The 20,172-nt window shown below is 37.3% G+C and overlaps 1 protein-coding gene across 1 annotated transcript in view; it reads right to left on the bottom strand.

Annotated features, from left to right (window-relative positions):
- LOC138447135 (phosphatidylcholine transfer protein-like) overlaps positions 1-18,938 on the bottom strand; it is a 28,891-nt gene extending 9,953 nt beyond the window's left edge. Inside the window, exons 1-2 of the mRNA XM_069602534.1 lie at positions 18,729-18,938; positions 366-480 (exon numbers count right to left, since the gene is read on the bottom strand). Coding sequence (XP_069458635.1) covers positions 366-480; positions 18,729-18,860 — 247 coding nt within the window. The 5' untranslated portion in view covers positions 18,861-18,938. The remainder of the gene's footprint in view (positions 1-365; positions 481-18,728) is intronic.
- Positions 18,939-20,172: the final 1,234 nt, after the last annotated feature.

The raw sequence follows: 20,172 nt of genomic DNA, 5'->3' as shown, positions 1-20,172 counted from the left end.
TCCTCCAAGAAGCCTTCCATGCTCTTCCAGGTATATGTGTGTGTGTGTGTGTGTGTATGTATATGTATATGTATATGTATATGTGTGTGTGTATATATATATATATATGTATATGTATGAGATGACAACAAACTTGTAGTAAGTTCAAACAGGAGCAACAGGACAATGAATCTATTAAAGTATAAAAAGGAAGTCCTAGAAATATTGAAGGCATATTTCAGCATAGCACCTCAGATATTTAAGCCAAAATTTAAAATGAAACATAGTATAACAGAAAGTAAACCTATTGATCTCTGCTGGTTAGAGAAAATAGCAATAGATCCTACCTTCTAATTGCTTTTTTTAAAGGAATACATGTCACTCACCTGTAACTTGTGGGATCCGCCGTTTTATATAGCCTAAATTTGTAAAGTTATCTGCAAGTAGATCTGGTGGAGCTCTCAGAGTACCAATGAGCTTATACTCATAAAGTCCAGTTGGCTGTAAAATAAGAACAGATAGAAACAGCCTATTGATTCCCAAGTTGCTATTACACAGCATATGAAAAATAGTTGCTTGTGCCATCTCACTACTGGGCATCTCCTCTGCAGTCTTGGAAATGCAATGGTGAAAAAACAGGTGAAGATCTTGCTGATCTTGCTGTCATAGTTCTATTTGTTCTTTGCCACAGGTGCTGGTGATAGCTATCCAGGTAATTTAAGTAGGATAAAAGAAGGTTATGTGATAAATGGTGTCTAGTTTTGGGGGGCTGGTGGTTTGTTGCATATCACCAGGTGTTCAGGGAATGTCTCTATGAGGAATTTATCAGAAGAGTTTGCTCTGAGTATTAGAAGGAGCTGGCCATGGGAAGATGAGAAAAGCCCATTCCTGGTAGAGAGAAGGCCCACAGGCTGATGGATTGATTGTCTTACTCAAAGAACAGAAAGTCAGGGAGACCACAGAACTGTGATGGGGGAAAGTGATAGGAGCTGCTCTCAGAGAAGTAGTGGGGGCTGGATCCAGAGGGCTTTGTGAACCAAGGCAATGGGCAAAAAGATTTTATTCTAGTAGCTATGGAAAGCCAGTCAATAACTTAAAATAGGGAATTTATTTTTTTAATAGTTCTTGCTTCTTGGTAGAAAATAGAGCATAAATGAGTAAGGATATGGGTTAGAAGACCAGTACAATGATCCAGAGAAGAGAGGTTGATGATTGGCCAGAGCAGTAACAATAGTGATGGGGAAAAGTCAGTAATTTGGGGAAACATTTTGGAAGTAATGTCAACAGAAATTGCTGACAGGTTGGCTGTAGAGACAGAGATAGCTAGAACAAATCTTGTAACATTTGCTTAAACAACCAGGTAGATGGGAGATTCATTTTCTGAGAGAGAGAAAGCTTGCAGAGGTGGTGATCTGAGGGCTGACCAAAAGTTCTATTTTGAGCATGTTGAGTTCGAAGCGCTTATTAAACACTCATGTGGAAATGTCACATAGGCAGAGTTCAGACTATTTTAGATAACCATGGGCCATAATGAAACCCAAAACATTATTGTTTTACCAATTCCAAGATGGAATTTTTCAGCAACTGCTTTTTTTTTTTCTATAAAAATCTTGCATATTAAAGAAATAAATTTTTTAAGAATGAAAAAGGTATACATGTAGATAGAGAACAGATTTGTGGATAGAACAGAAGAAGGAGAGGGTGGCACAAATTGGGAGAGCAGCACTGAAACATATATATTAACATATGTGGAATAGAAAGCTAGTGGAAGCTGTTGTATAACACAGGGAGCTCAGCCTAGTGCTCTGTGACAACCTAGAGGGATGGGATGAAGTGGGGGAATAATGGAGGAGATGTATAAGAGGGAGGGGATATATGTATGCACGGCTGATTCATGGTGTTGTATTGCAGAAACCAACACAACATTGTAAAGCAATTATCCTCCAATTTAAAATTTTTTTAAAGATTAAAAAAAAGAACAAAATGGGGGAAGAAACGCCAGCTTCAAACCATACTGGTCCTTTTTATTCAGAAAAAAAAGATTATTTCTAAATTTCTAAGTACAAGAGATTTTCTTTGTTTTCAAGCCATATTCTGTGAGGATGTAGGCTGGAGGGGATACACTTCACTCTCTGTACAATGGCAGCTAATTCCTGACACCCCTGCCAAAAGGTTTATTGTACAATTCCTGAACCTCTTAGCAAAGGGTTCTGTGTTAAGATCAAACTAATGACTTAATTCCGATACAAAAACAAACAAACAAAAGAAACAAAGATGAACCTTTTAAATGTACCTATACTTCCAGATGCTAACGCAATCCTAATGGCTAACCAAAGATGAATGAACCTACATTCTTGAACACTGTTCCAAGAACATATGTGAAGTCAAGGTGTAAACGTGAAAATCTTTCTAGAGATCCTGAGGCTTCAAGGGTCTCCTGACTTAGGTGGCATAACAATAATTCTCAGTTTAGGAATCTCAGATGTCTATGAAAGTACCTGGCAAAAAATGGAAAGTAAAGTTGAAACTGAATTCATAAGGATGTTTCAGCTCTAAGAGTATGTGGCATTATACCAAGACTTTTCAATCAGCAAATGAGAAACTGGTAGGTCTGACCTCCATGTGTGCTGTGCTATGGATGCCCCACAGGAAGAACAGGATTCAAGAGAAAAGTCCTCCTTCTCCTTCTGTCTCCTCCCATCAGCTTCACAGATGGGAAGAGGATGAGGCTTTATACCCAGCACACATCTACACCCACACACATTTTAGTTAGCTTGGGAAGACAAAGAATTAGCTTCTGTTCAAGAATAGTGTGGCCCCATTTTCTATACACAGTGAGCAAGAAAGATAGCTAGGTATAGAGATTATGATCTCCCCAACGTCACATGAATCAGCTTTGGTTATCTGGATAAATGAAGACAGACTGCTTCCTGGAACTAGTTCCCATCCCTCCTGAATGTATTGATAATTTTAACCCTTAGTGACTTCAGTCCTGTCATATTACAGAAAAGAAAAAGTCCTTAAGGAAGAGAAAAACAAAACAGTGTGATTTATGTGAATACCCAAGAATGAACTATTATGACAACTTTCTTTAAAAACTCCCTTCATGGCAGGACTGAGAAATGCCAGAACACCAGAGGACAAATTGTGGGATGACATCTTTCCTTGTCCATCAGCAAAATGTTCTTTACAGGTATTTAGAAGCCTCATCCAAATTCTTGCGTCAAAGACTCATTTCCTTTGAAAGAGGACATATTCACAACTTCATTTTGTCTTTGAAACAATAAAGTGAATTTTTACAACTATAAAACTAATTCATATTCATTAAGAAAAATTATAAAATCTGAAGAAAATTTAAATAACATGTAATGCTAAAGTCCACAAATATCTAATTGCAATATATGATATATTGCTTCTCTTTTGAAAACTTTTTATTGAAGTACAGTTGATTTACAATGTTGTATTAAATTCTGTTTAGTAAAGTGACTCAGTTATAGATATACATACCTTCTTTTCTATAGTCTTTTCCATTATGTTTTAATGTATCACAGGATATTGAATGTAGTTCCTGGGCTATACGGTAGGATTTTGTTGTTTACCCATCTTATATGTAAAAGTTTGCATCTGCGAGCCCCAAACTCCCAATGCTTCACACCCTCTCTCCATCTCCCCCAGGCAACCACAAATCTGTTCTCTATATCTCTTAGTCAGTTTTTGTTTCATAAACATGCTCATTTGTGTCCTACTTTAGAGTCTATATATAACTGGTAATATATGGTATTTGTCTTTCTCTTTCTGACCTGAACTTCACTCAGTATAATCATCTCTAGGTCCATTCTTGTTGCTGCAAAGGGCATTATTTCATTATTTATAATGGCCCAGTGATGATTATATATATACACTTACATATACACACCACATCTTCTTTATCCATTCATCTGTCGGTGGACATTTGGGTTGTTTCCATGTCTTGACTATTGTAAACAGTGCTGCTATGAACATACAGATGCATTTATCTTTTTGAATTATAGTTTTTCTGATTATATGCCCAGGAGTGGGATTGCTGGATCATATGGCAAATCTATTTTTAGTTTTTTGACATCCTCCATAATTTTTTCCATGACTGCATCAAATTACATTGCCACCAACCCTGTTAAGAGGTTCCTTCTTCTCCACACTCTCTTTAGGATTTATTATTTGTAGATTTTTAATGATGTCCATTATGACTGATGTAAGGTGGTACCAGTGTTGTTTGGATTTTCATTTCTCTAATAATTAGTGACGATGAGCATCTTTTCATGTTCCTATTGGCCATCTGTATATATGTTCTTTGGAGAAATGTCTATTTAGGTCTTCTGCTCTTTTTTTGGTTGGGTTGTTTGGTTTTTGGTTTTGGTTTGGTTTTCATTATTTCAGAAGTTAAGTCATGTCAGTGGTATCATTTGCAAATATTTTCTCCAAGTCCATATTTCATCTTTCTGTTTTGTTTATGGTTTCCTTAGCTGTGAAAAATCCTGTAAGTTTCATTAGTTTCCAATTGTTTATTTTTGCTTTTATTTCCATTGCCTTGGAAAACTGAACTAAGAAAACATTGTATATTTTAAATCAGAGAATGTTTTTCTTCTTCTAGGAATTTTATGCTGTCTTGTCTTATATTTAAGTTTTAAGGTATTTTGAGTTTATTTTTGTGTATAGTGTGAGGATATATTCTAACTTCCTTGATTTACATGTGGCTGTCCAACATTCCTAACACTGGCTTGCTAAAAAGATTGCATTTTTCCCATTGCATATTTTTGTTTCCTTTACCAAAGATTAATTGTCCATAGGTATGTGGTTTTATTGATGAGCTGTCTATTCTGTTCCATTGACCTGAATGATTTAATTACTGTAGCTATGTAGTATTGTCTGAAGGTTATGCCTCCTGCTTTGTTCTCTGTCCTCAGAATTGTTTTGGCAATTCTTTGTCTTTTATGTTTCCATATGAATTTTAGAATTATTTGTTATAGTTCTGGGAAAACTATCATAAATATGTTGATAAGCATTGCATTAAATCTGTATATTGCTTTGGGTAGTATGGCCACTTTAACAAAATTCTTCCAATCCAAGAGCATAGGATATCTTTCTATTTTTTTAATCCTATTTAATTTCCTCTATTAATGTTTTATATTTATCAGTATGTAAGTCTTTCAACTCCTTGGTCATGTTTATTCCTAGATATTTTACTTTTCTGCTTCATAATTTAAAGCTTTTTTTTAAAAAATCCCCTTTCTGATATATGACTGCTAGCATAAAGAAATGCAACTGATTTCTGTATGTTCATCTTATATCCTGCTACTTTGCTGAATTCATTTGCAAGTTCTAACATTTTGCTGTGAAGTCTTTAGTGTTTTGTATATGGGGTATTACGTCACATGCGTATAATGACAATTTTATCTTTTCCCTACCATTCTGAATTACATTTTATTCACTTTTCTTGTCTGATTGCTATGGCTAACACACATGTCTTCAATAATATGTTGAAGAGAAGTGGTGAGAGTAGGCATCCTTGTTTTGTTCCCTATTTTATTGGGAAGGCTTTCAACTTTTCACCATTGATTTTTATGTTGGCTGTAGGTTTGTCATAAATATCTTTTATTATATTGGGACTTGTTCCCTCTATATTCACTTTCATAAGGGTTTTTATCATGAATTGATGTGAAATTTTATCAAACTCTTGTTTTGCATCTATTAAAATTATTATGTGGTTTTGTCTTTTCTTCTGTTGATGTGGTATATCAGATTTATTTCTATATGTTGTGCCAGCCTTGTGGCCCTAGGATGAATCCCACTTGGTCATGGTGCATGATTTTTTTATATGTTGTTCAATTCAATTTATAAATATTTTATTGAGCATTACTGCATGTATATTCATCAAAAGATATTGGTCTGTAATTTTCTTTTTTGGTAGTGTCTTTGTTTTGTTTTAGTAGCAGGGTGACGGTGGCCCTATAGAATGCCTTTGGGCATGTTCCTTTCCCTTCAAACTTTAAGATGAGTATCAGAATGACCAGTCTAAATTCTTCTTTGTGTGTTTGGTAGAATTTGCCTGTGAAGCCATCTGGTCTTGGACTTTTATTTGTACAGATTTTTTTTTTTCTGATTAAAGATTCTGTTTCACTTCTAGTGATTGGTCTGTTCAAGCAATCTATTTCTACTGGATTCAGTTTTGGTGAGCTGTACGCTTCTAGAAAGTTGTCAGTTTCTTCTAATTTGTCAAATTTGTTGGCATATAATTGTTCATAGTCATATATATACATATATATATTTCTTCAGTATCAGTTGTTTTTCCTCTTTCACTTTTATTTTGTTTATTTGGTCTTCTTTCTTTTCTTCTTCATGAGCCTGGCCAGAGGTTTATAAAATTTTTTTATCCTTTCAAAGAACCAGGTCTTGGTTTTATTGATTTTTCCATTATTTTTATCTCTATTGATTTCTTCTCTATTAACTCCTTCCTTAAGCTTCCTTGAAGTTTTGTTTGTTCTTCTTTTTCTAATTATTTTAGATGGTGAGTTTGATTATTCACTTGAGATTTCTTATTTCTTAAAGAAGGCCTGTATCAATACGAGCTTTTTCTCTGAGAACTATTTTGCCACATTCCATAGTGTTTGTATAGTTCTGTTTTCATTGTCATTTTCCTTGAAGTATTTTTTAGTTTCTTCTTTGATTTTATAATTTAAACACTTTTTAGTAGCATGCTGTTTAGTCTCCATGTAATTGTTTCTTCCCTTTTTCGTTTTTCAGGGATTGATTTCTAGTTTCATGTCATTGTGGTCAGAAATGATGCTTGAAATAATTTCTATAACTCTTAAATTTGTGGGGGCTTGTTTTGTGCTCTAGCATGTGGTCAGTTGTAGAGAATGTTCCCTGTGCACTTGAAAAGAATGTGTATTCTGCTTTTTTGGAATAATACATATTTCTTTTAAGTAAATAAGTAATTCTTTGTAACACATGTTACATAATGAAAGTAACATGTTATAAATGGGTGGTGTTCTTATTTTGAAAGTGAAAGTCACTCAGTCATCAACAAAGATCATGGCATCTGGTCCTATCACTTCATTGCAAATAGATGGGGAAACAATAGAAACAGTGACAGACTTTATTTTCTTAGCCTCCAAAATCACTGCAGCCAGGAAATTAAAAGATGCTCACTCCATTGAAGAAAAGCTATGACCAACCGGGATAGCATATTAAAAAGCAGAGACATTACTTTGCCGACAAAGGTCCATATAGACAAAGTTATGCTTTTTCCAGTAGTTATGTACGGGTGTGAGAACTGGACTATAGAGAAGGCTGAGTGCCAAAGAATTGATGCTTTTGAACTCTGGTGTTGGAGAAGACTCTTGAGAGGCCCTTGGACTGCAACAAGATCAAACCACTTAATCCTAAAGGAAATCAGCCCTGAATATTCATTGGAGGGACTTATGCTAAAGCTGAAACTCCAATACTTTGGCCACCTGATATGAAGAACTGACTTATTAGAATAGACCTTGATGCTGGGAAAAATTGAAGGCAGGAGGAGAAGGGGACAACAGAAGATGAGATAGTTGGATGGCATCACTGACTCAATGGGCATGAATTTGAGCAAGCTCCAGGAGTTGGTGATGGACAGGGAGGCCTGGCATGCTGCTATCCATGGGGTCACAAAGAGTTGGATATGACTGAGTGACTGAACTGACTGACTGTTCTTATTTTAAAGAATATAATTTTAAAGCTATAGAAAGATCATGCCTAATTTATTTTCATTAGTTATTTCTGTTTCCAAACAATTTTACAAATGTGAATATTGTGAAATAATTATTCCATATAAGCCTGGTCCATAATTATATTTTTTTCATTTTGAAAGCGATAAGTTTTATTAGAGATAAATTTTAGAGTAGAGGACATTAATATTTGAAGTGTCTTTATACATTTCATAAATCTTTAAGATAGTTGTTTCCTCTATACAGTCACCAGTATCAAAGGAGCATATCATCAAGATTGAGTACCATTGTTTGTACCAAAGAAAAGACAATAAATCAGTTTATTTGGGCAATGTTTTTAGTATTGATGTGTAAGTCTCTTTCAAATTATATAAACTCTTTCAAACTGGTTGCTATACTTGTCAACTATATTAACACTTCAATGACTTCAAACAAGTTTACTCAAGATGTTCTTGGCTTTTCCTAAAGCTCCTCCAGCAAACCAGTCCTAAGAATGGTTCATTTTTTCTTAATTTAAAGTAAAACATATTGCATGGCTTTCTATATTCCATTTATAGGGTATTTCATTTGCTATACTTCATATATCTAGATAATTTTTCAATAGTAGAGAGTCAGTGACTATAAAATGTATAATACAATTAATAGAAGAAATAAAATATTTGTTAGAGCACATACTATCTTTCTTAGAAAGAAACCTTATGGTCCTATGCATAGTTAATAAATTTTCTGGTTTCCTACGCAGGTAGAAGTGGCTATATGGCACTTCCTTTCTGTTTTGAATATACACATGATATCTACAACTGCAGAAGCTATTTTGTGACAAGAGAAAAAAGGATGGGGACTAAAACGATTTAAAGAGTTTTCCCAGCCACATTGATAAGCTGATCCGAATCAGAAACTGCTGACCTTTAAACTACTTGTTAGCTAGAAAAACAAACCTCTCTTTGATTGTCATTTTTAATTCAGTTTTATTTTACTTGCACCAATAAGCAATTCTAATTATTGCAAGTGGATATTACTGGTGATTAATTTTACTTCAGTTCTGTGATCCTGGAAAACAGTAGTTAAGAAACTCTTACTCACCCTTTGTATTTAAAAAAAAAAAAAAAAAAACAGTTTACCACTAAAAAGTCACCTTTCCCTCATGATTTGGATGAGAGTCATATACACACCCCTTGTTCACTTGTCACAAGGCCAGACACAATGCTTCTACATTCCCTTTCCATGTCCCATTAGTGATCAGCTAAACTGCCTACTCTACTGACCAGTAGGGTCAAAACGCTTGTTAACTGAACTAAAGTGTCTGTCCTCCCTCCAGAACCCTAAACTTGGCCCAGCCTCGGTCTGAGCAGCATCACATCCAGCCACCACTGAGAATAGGTTGGCTCTAGGGTAAGAAAGTCTCTGTTACATTTTCCAGTTATATCACCTCATTTCACTCCCCACATGTGGCTTCAACCTTGCTGACTTAAAAAAGACTTTTCTGCCTCACTCCTGAGATACTCTGAAGTTGATGGTCAAAGCACTCTCCCTACTATGATAATCCCCAAACTCTTGGCAAATAATCGTTTTGAATGAAAGTCCTCTTACTAAGTGAAAGTTTTTTTTATTTGACTTTAAAATATACTGTTAAATACTTTAAATATAAATACTCTATTAAAATACTTAGAGAAACACTGCTGCCTATAGTACATTTATTTATCCTAAGAAGAATAAATTATGTAAGAGGTAATATGTTTATATATGAGAAATGTCCAAATGTCATAAAGCATGCATTTGACATTTGCAATTCCTGCATGGGAGTAATTTCTACAGAGGAGTAATCCCCACTGTTCCTACACCCTGACCTCGAGAAAGGCATCACTCATTTTCTTCAATTATGGTGTTTATCTGCATTTACATAACTAACTACAAGATAGCCTTGATAAATCACATCTCTCTAATCCTGTCAGTATGTACTTGAGTGTACACTGAATTTCCTTTGCCTCTCCTAGAAGAGCTCATTTCCATTCTCCATGGGCCAGGAAGCCTCTCAAATCTACCACTGTGGCAGCTATCCAGCACCGACTTTCTATGGCATGTAACAGGCTCAGAAGGTATGAAAAGTAAACATTTTTCATTAAGGAAAATCACTCCTAATGGCAGGTGTCAAAGCTGCAGCTGCTATTGGGAAGTGTGGACCATGACAATTAAGAAGAAAGACAGCTGACTAAATCTGATTCAACATTTGATATCTCTCCAAAAAACACATGGCAAATTTAATCCTGAAGGACTGCAGAGAAATAGATAAAATAACACTGATAGTTAATGTTTACTGCATCCTTACTGAATACCTTACCCTGGGTTAAGTGCCTGACAGGGTTCACTCCACTTAATGTACACAATGAAAACATGAGGTATAGACCATTAGTAAACTTAATTACAGACAACAAAAAAGAGGTTTAAAGAAGTTCTGAGAAATTCCCAGAAAAGTTAATTCTGTAGAGATAAGAAGTAGCTTGGTGTTTGTCTGGAATTGGAAATGGGAACAGCAAGGGACTGCAAATGAGCAAGACATTTCTTTGGAGATTACACAAATGTTCCAAACTTAAACTCTTGTGAATGTTGCATAACCCCATAAATTTACTAAAAATCGTTGAATTGTACACTTTAAATGAAAAAGAATTTATAGGACTTAATAAATCTGTAAGGCTTTTAATTATATTATGAAACTCACCCAATGTCACACAACTAAGGAACCTGACTTGAAGTTCATTAGTTGCAACAGAACCTGGACTTGAAGCCAGTGATGTGATGACAGAGATCAAAGTGTGTTATCCTGCCTTCAAAGAGTCACCGACCTCTCCCAACATATTATTAGTTAATTAATAAGCAGCTGGACTAGACACAGCCATAGCCAGGGCACCTTATAATGTATCATTTCAACCATAACTTTTTCAAATAATAGGGGTGTGCTGCAATCCATGGGGTCACAAAGAGTCAAATATGACTGAGTGACTAAACTGAACTGAACTACCAAACTCACTCCCATAATATAAATTTTAAGATAACAGAATTAGTCACAAGGTTTTCACGAAGGGGAACTGTCCTAAACACTATACATTGTTGTTATATAATCTTTAGTACAGAGCTAAGCTGAGTTGTTTTGCTGTGTATCATCACCTCTGGGCTTAAAGAAATATGTTTTATGTGACTAAGACTAAGGAATGTAGAAGAAGAAAGAAAAAGTTTGCCCTTTTCTCTTCCTTTGAATTCCAGACCCCTATCCCCTCTTCGAGAGCCCCCGACCCTCTCTCCTCCTCAAGGACCCCAGACTTCTTATCAACCTATCTAGAAATTGAGTCTTTCATTGCTATGAGTTTATTCTCATCATCAAATATGCTTTATTGTTCATTCATTGAAACAGCAGCTCTGACTTCCTGCTCTCAGGCAGTGCCTGCCAAGGCAGACTACATAGGAGGCATTTGATGAGTATCTCCTGAGTAAATGGCAACCCACTCCAGTATTCTTGCCTGGAAAATCCCATGGACAGAGAATCCTGGCAGGCTACAGTCCATGGGGTCTCAAGAGTCAGACACGACTTAGCAACTAAAACACCACCACATCCTGAATAAATTCATGAGAGAGTGAAAGTGTGGTGCAGCAGAAATGACTATGTGACTCTAACCCTTGTTCTTCCCCCAGTACCACTTGGAATAGCATGTAGCAGCTTCGCATTAGTTTTGCTTAGTTTGGGGAAAGAGAAGATACTTCCGAATTGAAGAAAGCTTTATATTTCGGTACTGAGTTTATCAAAGTAGACTGGTTCATATCTGGTTACTAGTTATGAGGTCTTAAATGGCTCACTTAACAACCCTGGGTCTAATACCATCTGTAAAGTAGGAAAAGAAGCCTATATCTGTCTATCTTCTAGAATTATTAAGAGGGATAAGTGAAAACATATGCAATAGCATTTTGTATATTAAAACACCATGTAAAGTTATTACCATTGATAATGGCAAGTTATTACCATTACAACATGGAGAGGAAAAAAAAAGGAAAGGTGAGAACAGGGAAGCTGAAAAAAGAAAAGAAAGTAAAAGAAAAGTGAAAAGAAAATGTGATGGTATTGGACAGAATGGTTTCTAAGATTTTCTAAGTCTAAAATTCTCTGATTCAATAGAAAGAGAAATTTAAAATATTATCAAAATATTGTGTATCAAAGCAGCTATTTGTCCAAGAATAAGGTTCTGTATTATTTGTATCTACTTAAACCACAATCGGTTTTACTTTAAAATATATATATTTTTGTTACATTGCAAACCCTTTCAAATGCCTCTACACTTATTTTAGTCTCTTTAATTCATGTAAAAGTAGCTTTCTTACAGCATCATTTAGCTCATGGTCACATCTCCTTGTGGCTTCTTAGCTAATTGTACATAGCTATACATGATCCCAACTCATAGCAGATTATTCCCTAGGGAATACCCAGCTTAGTTCTACTGGATAAAGGCCACTGAAAAGTCTGAGAAGGGAGACTCTCTGATTCTTCTCAACCTACAAATTCCAAATAATAAACCCCTGATGAAGCAGATGATATGATTTGTATGTAAGCCATGATGAACTGCCTTTATCATGATCAGGACATTCATCCATTGACTATCCGCCTTACTCAGCAAACATTTGGCAAGAACTTTGATGACAAGGGTAGCCTACTGCAGCAAACTCCAGCAATCCAACAAGCCTTCTTGGATTACCTGTCTCAGCCTCCCCTTATAGGTCTTACATTAACAAAAATGGGGAGAGACAGTAAAATCAAGGGACTCATTACAGCAGGAAATCTTTTGATGATTATTAAGAAATAAGATGATTGATGTGGTTATTGATGGTTGGAAGTAAAGATGCTAATGTAGACTTTCAAACGTCAGGTGGTATAGTCGTTTTCACAATATTGATTCTTCCTACCCAGGAAAGTGGAATATCTCTCCATCTCTTTATGTCATCTTTGATTTCTTTCATCAGTGTCTTATCATTTTCTGTGTGTAGTTCTTTTGTCTCCTTCATTTCAGTTCAGTTCAGTAGCTCAGTCGTGTCCGACTCTTTGTGACCCCATGAACTGCAGCATGCCAGGCCTCCCTGTCCATCACCAACTCCCAGCATTCACTCAGACTCACATCCATCAAGTCAGTGATGCCATCCAGCCATCTCATTCTCTGTCGCCCCCTTCTTCTCCTGCCCCCAATCCCTCCCAGCATCAGAGTCTTTTCCAATGAGTCAACTCTTCGCATGAGGTGGCCAAAGTACTGGAGTTTCAGCTTTAGCATCATTCCTTCCAAAGAAATCACAGGGTTGATCTCCTTCAGAATGGACTGGTTGGATCTCCTTGCAGTCCAAGGGACTCTCAAGAGTCTCCTCCAACACCACAGTTCAAAAGCATCAATTCTTTGGCACTCGGCCTTCTTCACAGTCCAACTCTCACATCCATACATGACTACTGGAAAAACCATAGCCTTGACTAGATGGACCTTAGTCGGCAAAGTAATGTCTCTGCTTTTGAATATGCTATCTAGGTTGGTCATAACTTTTCTTCCAAGGAGTAAGTGTCTTTTAATGTCATGGCTGCAATCACCATCTGCAGTGATTTTGGAGGCCCCCAAAATAAAGTCTGACACTGTTTCCACTGTTTCCCCATCTATTTCCCATGAAGTGATGGGACCGGATGCCATGATCTTCATTTTTTGAATGTTGAGCTTTGGGCCAACTTTTTCACTCTCCACTTTTTGTCTCTTTAGGTAAGTTTATTTCTAGATATTTAATTCTTTTTGTTGCAATGGTGAATGGAACTGATTCCATTATTTCTATTTCTGATTTTTCATTGTTAGTATATAGAAATGCAAGTGATTTCTGTGTATTGATTTTGTATCTTGCAATTTTGCTAAATTCACTGAATAGCTCTAGTAATTTTCTGATACTATCTTTAGGGTTTTCTACATGCAGTATCATGTCATCTGCAAACATTGAGAGCTTTACTTCTTCTTTTCCAGTCTAGATTCCTTTTATTTCTTTTTCTTCTCTACTTGTTTTAGCTAGAACTTTCAGATGTATGCTGAATAATAGTGGCAACAGTGGAGACACTTGTCCTGTTCCTGATCTTAGAGGGAATGCGTTCAGTTTTTCATCATTGAGAATAATGTTTGCTGTAGGCTTAACATGTATGGCCTTTACTATGTTGAAGTAGGTTCCTTCTATGCCCATATTTTGAAGTTTTACTCATAAATGGGTGCTGAATTTTGTCAAAGGGTTTTTCTGCATCTATTGAGATGATCATATGGTTTATATCTTTCAATTTGTTAACATGGTGTATCACATTGATTAATTTGCATATATTGAAGAATCCTTGCATTCCTGGAGTAAACACAATTTGATCATGGTGTATGAAATTTTTGATGTGTTGCTGAATTCTCTTTGCTAAAATTTTGTAGAGGATTTTTGCATCTATGTTCATTAGTGATATTGGCCTGTAGTTTTCTTTTTTGTGTTGTCTTTGTCTGGTTTTGGTAGCAGGGTGATGGTGATCTCATAGAATGAGTTTGGAAGTGTTCCTTCCTCTGCAATTTTTTGAAAGAGTTTTAGAAGGACAGGCATTAGTCCCTCTCTAAATGTTTGATAGAATTCTCCTGTGAAGCCACCTGGTCCTGGGCTTTTGTTTTTGGGAGATTTTTGATCACAGCTTCAATTTCAGTGCTTGTAATTGGGTTGTTCATAATTTCTATTTCGTCCTGGTTTGGTCTTGGAAGATTGAACTTTTCTAAGAATCTGTCCATCGCTTCCAGGTTATCTGTTTTATTGCCACATAGTTATTCATAATAGTCTCTTATAATCCTTTGTATTTTTGCATTGTCTGTTGTCATCTCTCCTTTTCATTTCTAATTTTGTTGATTTGATTCTTCTCTCTTTTTCTTGATGAGTCTGGCTAAAGTTTTGTCAATTTTGTTTATCTTCCCAAAGAACCAGCTTTTACTTTTATTAATCTTTACTATTGTTTCTCTCATTTCTTTTTCATTTATTTCTGCACAGATCCCTATGATTTCTTTCCTTCTACTTATTTTGGGTTTTGTTGTTGTTGTTGTTGTTCTTCTTCTTCTTCTTCTTTTTCTTCTTCCAGTTGTTTTAGGTGTAAATTTAGGTTGTCTATTCATTTTTTTTCTTATTTATTAAAGTAGGGTTATATTGCTATAAACTTCCCTCTTAGGACTGCTTTTTCTGCATCCCATAGGATTTAGGTTGTTGTGTTTTTAATATGATCTCTATCAAATGACCAATGGCATTTTTCACAGAACTAGAACAAAAAAATTTCACAGTTCATATGGAAACACAAAAGACCCTGAATAGTCAAGGAAGTCTTGAGAAAGAAGAATGGAGCTGGAGGAATCAACTGTCCTGACTTCAGATTATTCTGCAAATCTACAGTCATCAAGACAGTATGGTACTGGCACAAAAACAGAAATATAGACCAATGGAACAAGATAGAAAGCCCGGAAATAAACCCATGTGCCTATGGGTACCTTGTTTTTGGCAAAAGAGGCAAGAATATACAATGGGGCAAAGATAACCTCTTCAATAAATGGTGCTGGGAAAACTGGACAGCTACATGTAAAAGAATGAAATCAGAGCACTTCCTAACACCATAATAAAGATAAACTCAAAACAGATTAAAGATCTAAATGTAAGACCAGAAACTATAAAACTCTTAGAGGGAAATATAGGCAGGACACTCAATCAAAGCAAGATCCTCTATGACTCACCTCCTAATATAAATAAGAAAAACGAAAACAAGTGGAACCTGATTAAGCTTAAACTCTTTTACACAGGAAAGGAAACTATAAGCAAGATGAAAAGACAACCCTCAGGATGGGAGAAAATGATAGCAAATGAAACAACTGACAAAGGATTAATTTTTAAAATATACAAGCAGCTCATACAACTCAATACCAGAAAAACAAACAACCCAATCAAAAAGTGGGAAAAAGACCTAAATAGACATTTCTCCAAAGACATACAGATGGATAACAAACACATGAAAAGGTGCTCAGCATCACTCATTATTAAAGAAATGCAAATAAAAACTACAATGAGATATCACTCACACCGGTCAGAATGGCCATCATTAAAAAGTACAAACAACAAACGCTGCAGAGGTTGTGGAGAAAAGGGAATGCTTTTGCACTGTTGGTAGGAATGTACATTGATACAGCCACTATTGCAGACAGGATGGAGATTCCTTAAGAAACTAGGAATCAAAGTACCACATGACTCAGCAATCCCACCCCTAGGCATACACCCTGAGGAAACCAAAATTGAAAGAGACACATGTATCCCATTGTTCATTGCAGCACTATTTACAGTAGCTAGAACATGGTAGCAATCTAGATGCCCATCAACAGATGAATAGACAAAGGAGGTGTGGTACATATACACAACGGAATCCTACTCAGCCATGAAAAGGAACACATTTGAATCAGTTCTAATGAGATGGATGAGCCTAGAACCTCTTATACAGAGTGAAGTGAGTCAGAAAGAGATAGATAAATACCATATTCTAATGCATATTTACGGAATCTAGAATAACAGTACCAAATAATTTATTTACAGGGTAACAGTGGAGAAACAGATATAGAGAATAGACTTACAGACCTGGGGAGAGGGGAGGAGGGGGCGAGATGTATGCAAAGAGTAACATGGAAACTTTCATTGTCATATACAAAGTAGATAGCCAATGGGAATTTGCTGTAAGGCTCAGGAAACAAACAGGGGCTCTGTATCAACCCAGAGGGATGGGACAGTGAGGGAGATGGGAGAGAGTTTCATAAGGGAGGGAATATATATGTATACCTATGGCTGATTCATGTTGAGGTTTGATTCATGTTTGACAAAAAACAACAAAATTCTGCAAAGCAATTATCTGTCAATAAAAAATAAATAATTTTTTTTTAAGTTGGGTGGATCATTGAGACCCTCTGCTTGTCCCCCAATATTAGTAAACTTTAAACAAGTCTACTCTGAGTACGCTATTGGAGGAATTTATAAAGAAGGCAAAGATTGCAAAAACCTGATTTGGAATTTTATAGATAATAGTCTGGTATGTTAATCAAGGTAAAGATTGCCAGAGGGGGCAAGGCTCTTCTGTTTGATCTCCAATCAAGGACCTGGAGACCAAAAGACATACCTACATGCATAGGTAAAATGGCTGCAAGCAGGGAAGTGCATGGCTGTGGAAAAATGACATAATGTTAACAACATACATGGTAGGTGAAACCACACAGATCTAGAAGACAGAAAAGGGCAAAGGCCTTTAGAGGAGATAAGTGCAGGCCTAGAGACAGTATGGGACAAGCTGAATTCACTTTTGGTTTGGAGTGGTATTTGGAAGGCAAGACTTACTAACTGGAGATTAGAGGGAATTCTCTTCCAGGAGGAAAGTGAAGGATAGACTTTACTTGGAAAGAAAATGAGGCTCTAGCAAATGGGTCAGGTAGCATATAATACTAGATGTGGACTAAGGTTGTAGGAAAGGGCTTGCACCTGATACAACAGGGCCTGTTGATATTTAACACAAACGGAAATCAAGGTGGCATGGTACAGTGGCCCTCCAACCTAGCTGCTAAAGCTCAAGGGCACACTTATAGGACCATATGGCCTCCAACATCTGGAAGTTCTCTGGAAAGACCTGTAGCTTGCATCAATGTACCACGACTGCTCTCATGCCCAGGACAGGTGGAAATAAGACTTATATTATAGTTGATAGGGATAGGAACCATTCTGAATACCCATCCTCCCCCCAAGAGAGAGGTGGGCCTTGCTACATATCAATACACAATGGAAACAATACACAGTACAAAGCCAGACACTCTGTCTCAGTTCAGGGGATGAAAGCCACAAAAATAAAGGAGCAAAAACCCTTCTGGGGGAGGTGGGGGGAATGGTCAGTGTTGACTAGAGGGCAGAGGGAGATGGGTTAGTCATGGGAGATATAGCACCTAGTTCCACATGCATAGCCCACCTGACAGCAATTGCCCTGTTTCAGAGTCAATGAAAGAGCACCTTTATGGCACAAGTCTGGAGTTAGACAGCCAAGTCAGTCTTGAGAAATCAATTTAACTGTTTCACATATTCATTTCCATATAAGTAGAAAGGTGACAATCCTAGTACTTTATATTGGGATTGATTTGAGGATTGAATAAGTCAATGTCTGCAAAGCATTTGAACAATGCCTGGAACCTAAGAAAGCATACAATACATTAGCTGTTATAGTCACTACTAGTATCAATAATTCTATAATCAACAGTGCCACAGGCAGGGGATCGATTGATCACAGCCTCTCTCTCAGGTGCTTGACTGAGCTCTACAATGTAGGATGGAAGGGATAGAGTGGGGGAAGGCCAAAAAGCTAGTTAGAAAGTCATTGGATTTCTTCATGCACATTGCCCTGCACACCCATTCTCTGAAAAGTTCAGTCTCTTCTCTGCTGCTGCTGCTAAGTTGCTTCAGTCATGTCCAACTCTGTGCAACCCCATAGACGGAAGACCACCAGGCTCCCCCATCCCTGGGATTCTCCAAGCAAGAACACTGGAGTGGGCTGCCATTTCCTTCTCCAAGTCTCTTCTCTACCTGTATTTAAACCTAAGATATGCTATGCCATGCAAACACCACAGGCATCAGCCAAACAGAGTGGTTCCATATCTTTTGCAGGCAAGTGCATGGGGCTGAGAATCAGGCACCCACACATGTTAAGTTTACCATTAACCTCTCTTACAAACCACTTGCCCTTGTCAGGCAGGCCTCAGATATGAGAATAAATTCAATTGTCCTCTCCACCCACTACGACCCAAAAGTGGCAAAGCCAGCTGGAGGCACCACCCAAGTGCTTGTCCCTCCTGGCTCCAGAAGGTGTCTAGGGCCCAGACAGGCTGCAGCTTTCCAGTATCCCCTGTGTGCTGCCACCCTAGCGGCCTGCAGTAGGCCAACGCCTACCCTGTTTAGCTTCCGGTAGACGGTAAAGCCCCTGGATTCCACCTGCCAATTCCAGCCTGATAGCCTGGGATTCTGAAGTTCTGCACAAGCCTCCTGGAATTGCTTCTCAGAAAAACTCCTGGCAGAGGCCATTCTTCCATAGCCACAATTTTTCTGCCTGCAAGGGAGGCCACACACAGCCTTAGTATGTGTTAAGGATCAGGGCAGCAGCGTGGCCAAGCATGATTGGCAGGAACCAAAGAAGAGATAGGGTAGAAGACGGACTTTATCTATGCACTTGCTGGCAATGTAGCCCACTTTGCTAAGTTAAGAGACATCTGGTTCTCTAAACAAGCTTCTGAACTTCACTTTCACTTTTCTCCCAGATTCCTTCTTCCCATTCACAAATTTGTGCACCAAAGTTTTTTTTTTTTTTTCAAGGAACCATTAGAACAGGGATGAAAGAAAAAAACTGGAAACATTAAAAGGACTGGTGATTATATGAAATCTATCCCATATTATGGATGCACCAAAGAATCTAGAGTTGTGGTTCCCAGGAAGTTCCCAGAGGAAGACTAATGGGGTCTTGAATTAGCCCCAGAGAAGCCACTCCTGTTTTCAATGCCTTGACCTTCTTCAGGAAGCTGGGATAAATATAAAATCCAGATCTGTCTATTTCTATGATCAGGGACAAAGTGATCTACAGAATATTTAACAGCTAATAAATGTTGACACCAAAAGCATCTGTCACTATCATGAGGTAAGTCCTATTATAGATTATCCCCACTTGAGATTTGGAACTTGGACACTTTTTACTGATATCTACAGTATTATCAGCTGGGGATGGAGCAGTTGTTAGCTTGAAATGAACACCGATGTGAGACAAGGGACAACTCCAGAGGCATTAGAAGTCAGGTCATGCCCAGTTTTGCTAGGGCTGTATCTGTCTCCATCTTTAATTTCAAAATGGCTTTCACAGTGATTTGCATCTAGAGAGTGGAACAAGAGTTAGACTGGTGGAAACTGACCAATCTAACAAGCCAGGTGGACACAATCTCTAAGGTCTTGTTCACAGCAAGAATATCCAGAGTAGTAATTAGATAACTACAGCGAGAATCTTGACTAGTAAACTAGAGGTGTAATCTCGTTTGGAAAAGGAGCGGGCATCAGAACTGCAGCTCTAGATTGCAGCCTGGGTGCACATAGGGGAAAAAGGTAGAAGTGAACTGCAACACAGATGTACACAAGTCCTCCGAGTAACCAATCTTGCTAGTACACCTCAAAGCAAATTAGCAGCAAGTAGGAGTTCCTCAGTCATCTAGGGTCATGAATTTGGGGCCAAGGGTAATATAATACCAACCTGGAATGGGAGTGGTGATACATTATTCATCTTCATCAGGAAAAGGTAAGAAGCTGACCCTGTACCTGGGGAGCATCAGCAGAAGCAGCTGTGACCAGGTGGGAA

This window comes from Ovis canadensis, chromosome 11 (genome assembly GCF_042477335.2).
Source record: "Ovis canadensis isolate MfBH-ARS-UI-01 breed Bighorn chromosome 11, ARS-UI_OviCan_v2, whole genome shotgun sequence".
NCBI lineage: Eukaryota > Metazoa > Chordata > Mammalia > Artiodactyla > Bovidae > Ovis > Ovis canadensis.
This window is presented reverse-complemented; position numbering and strand designations above follow the sequence as displayed.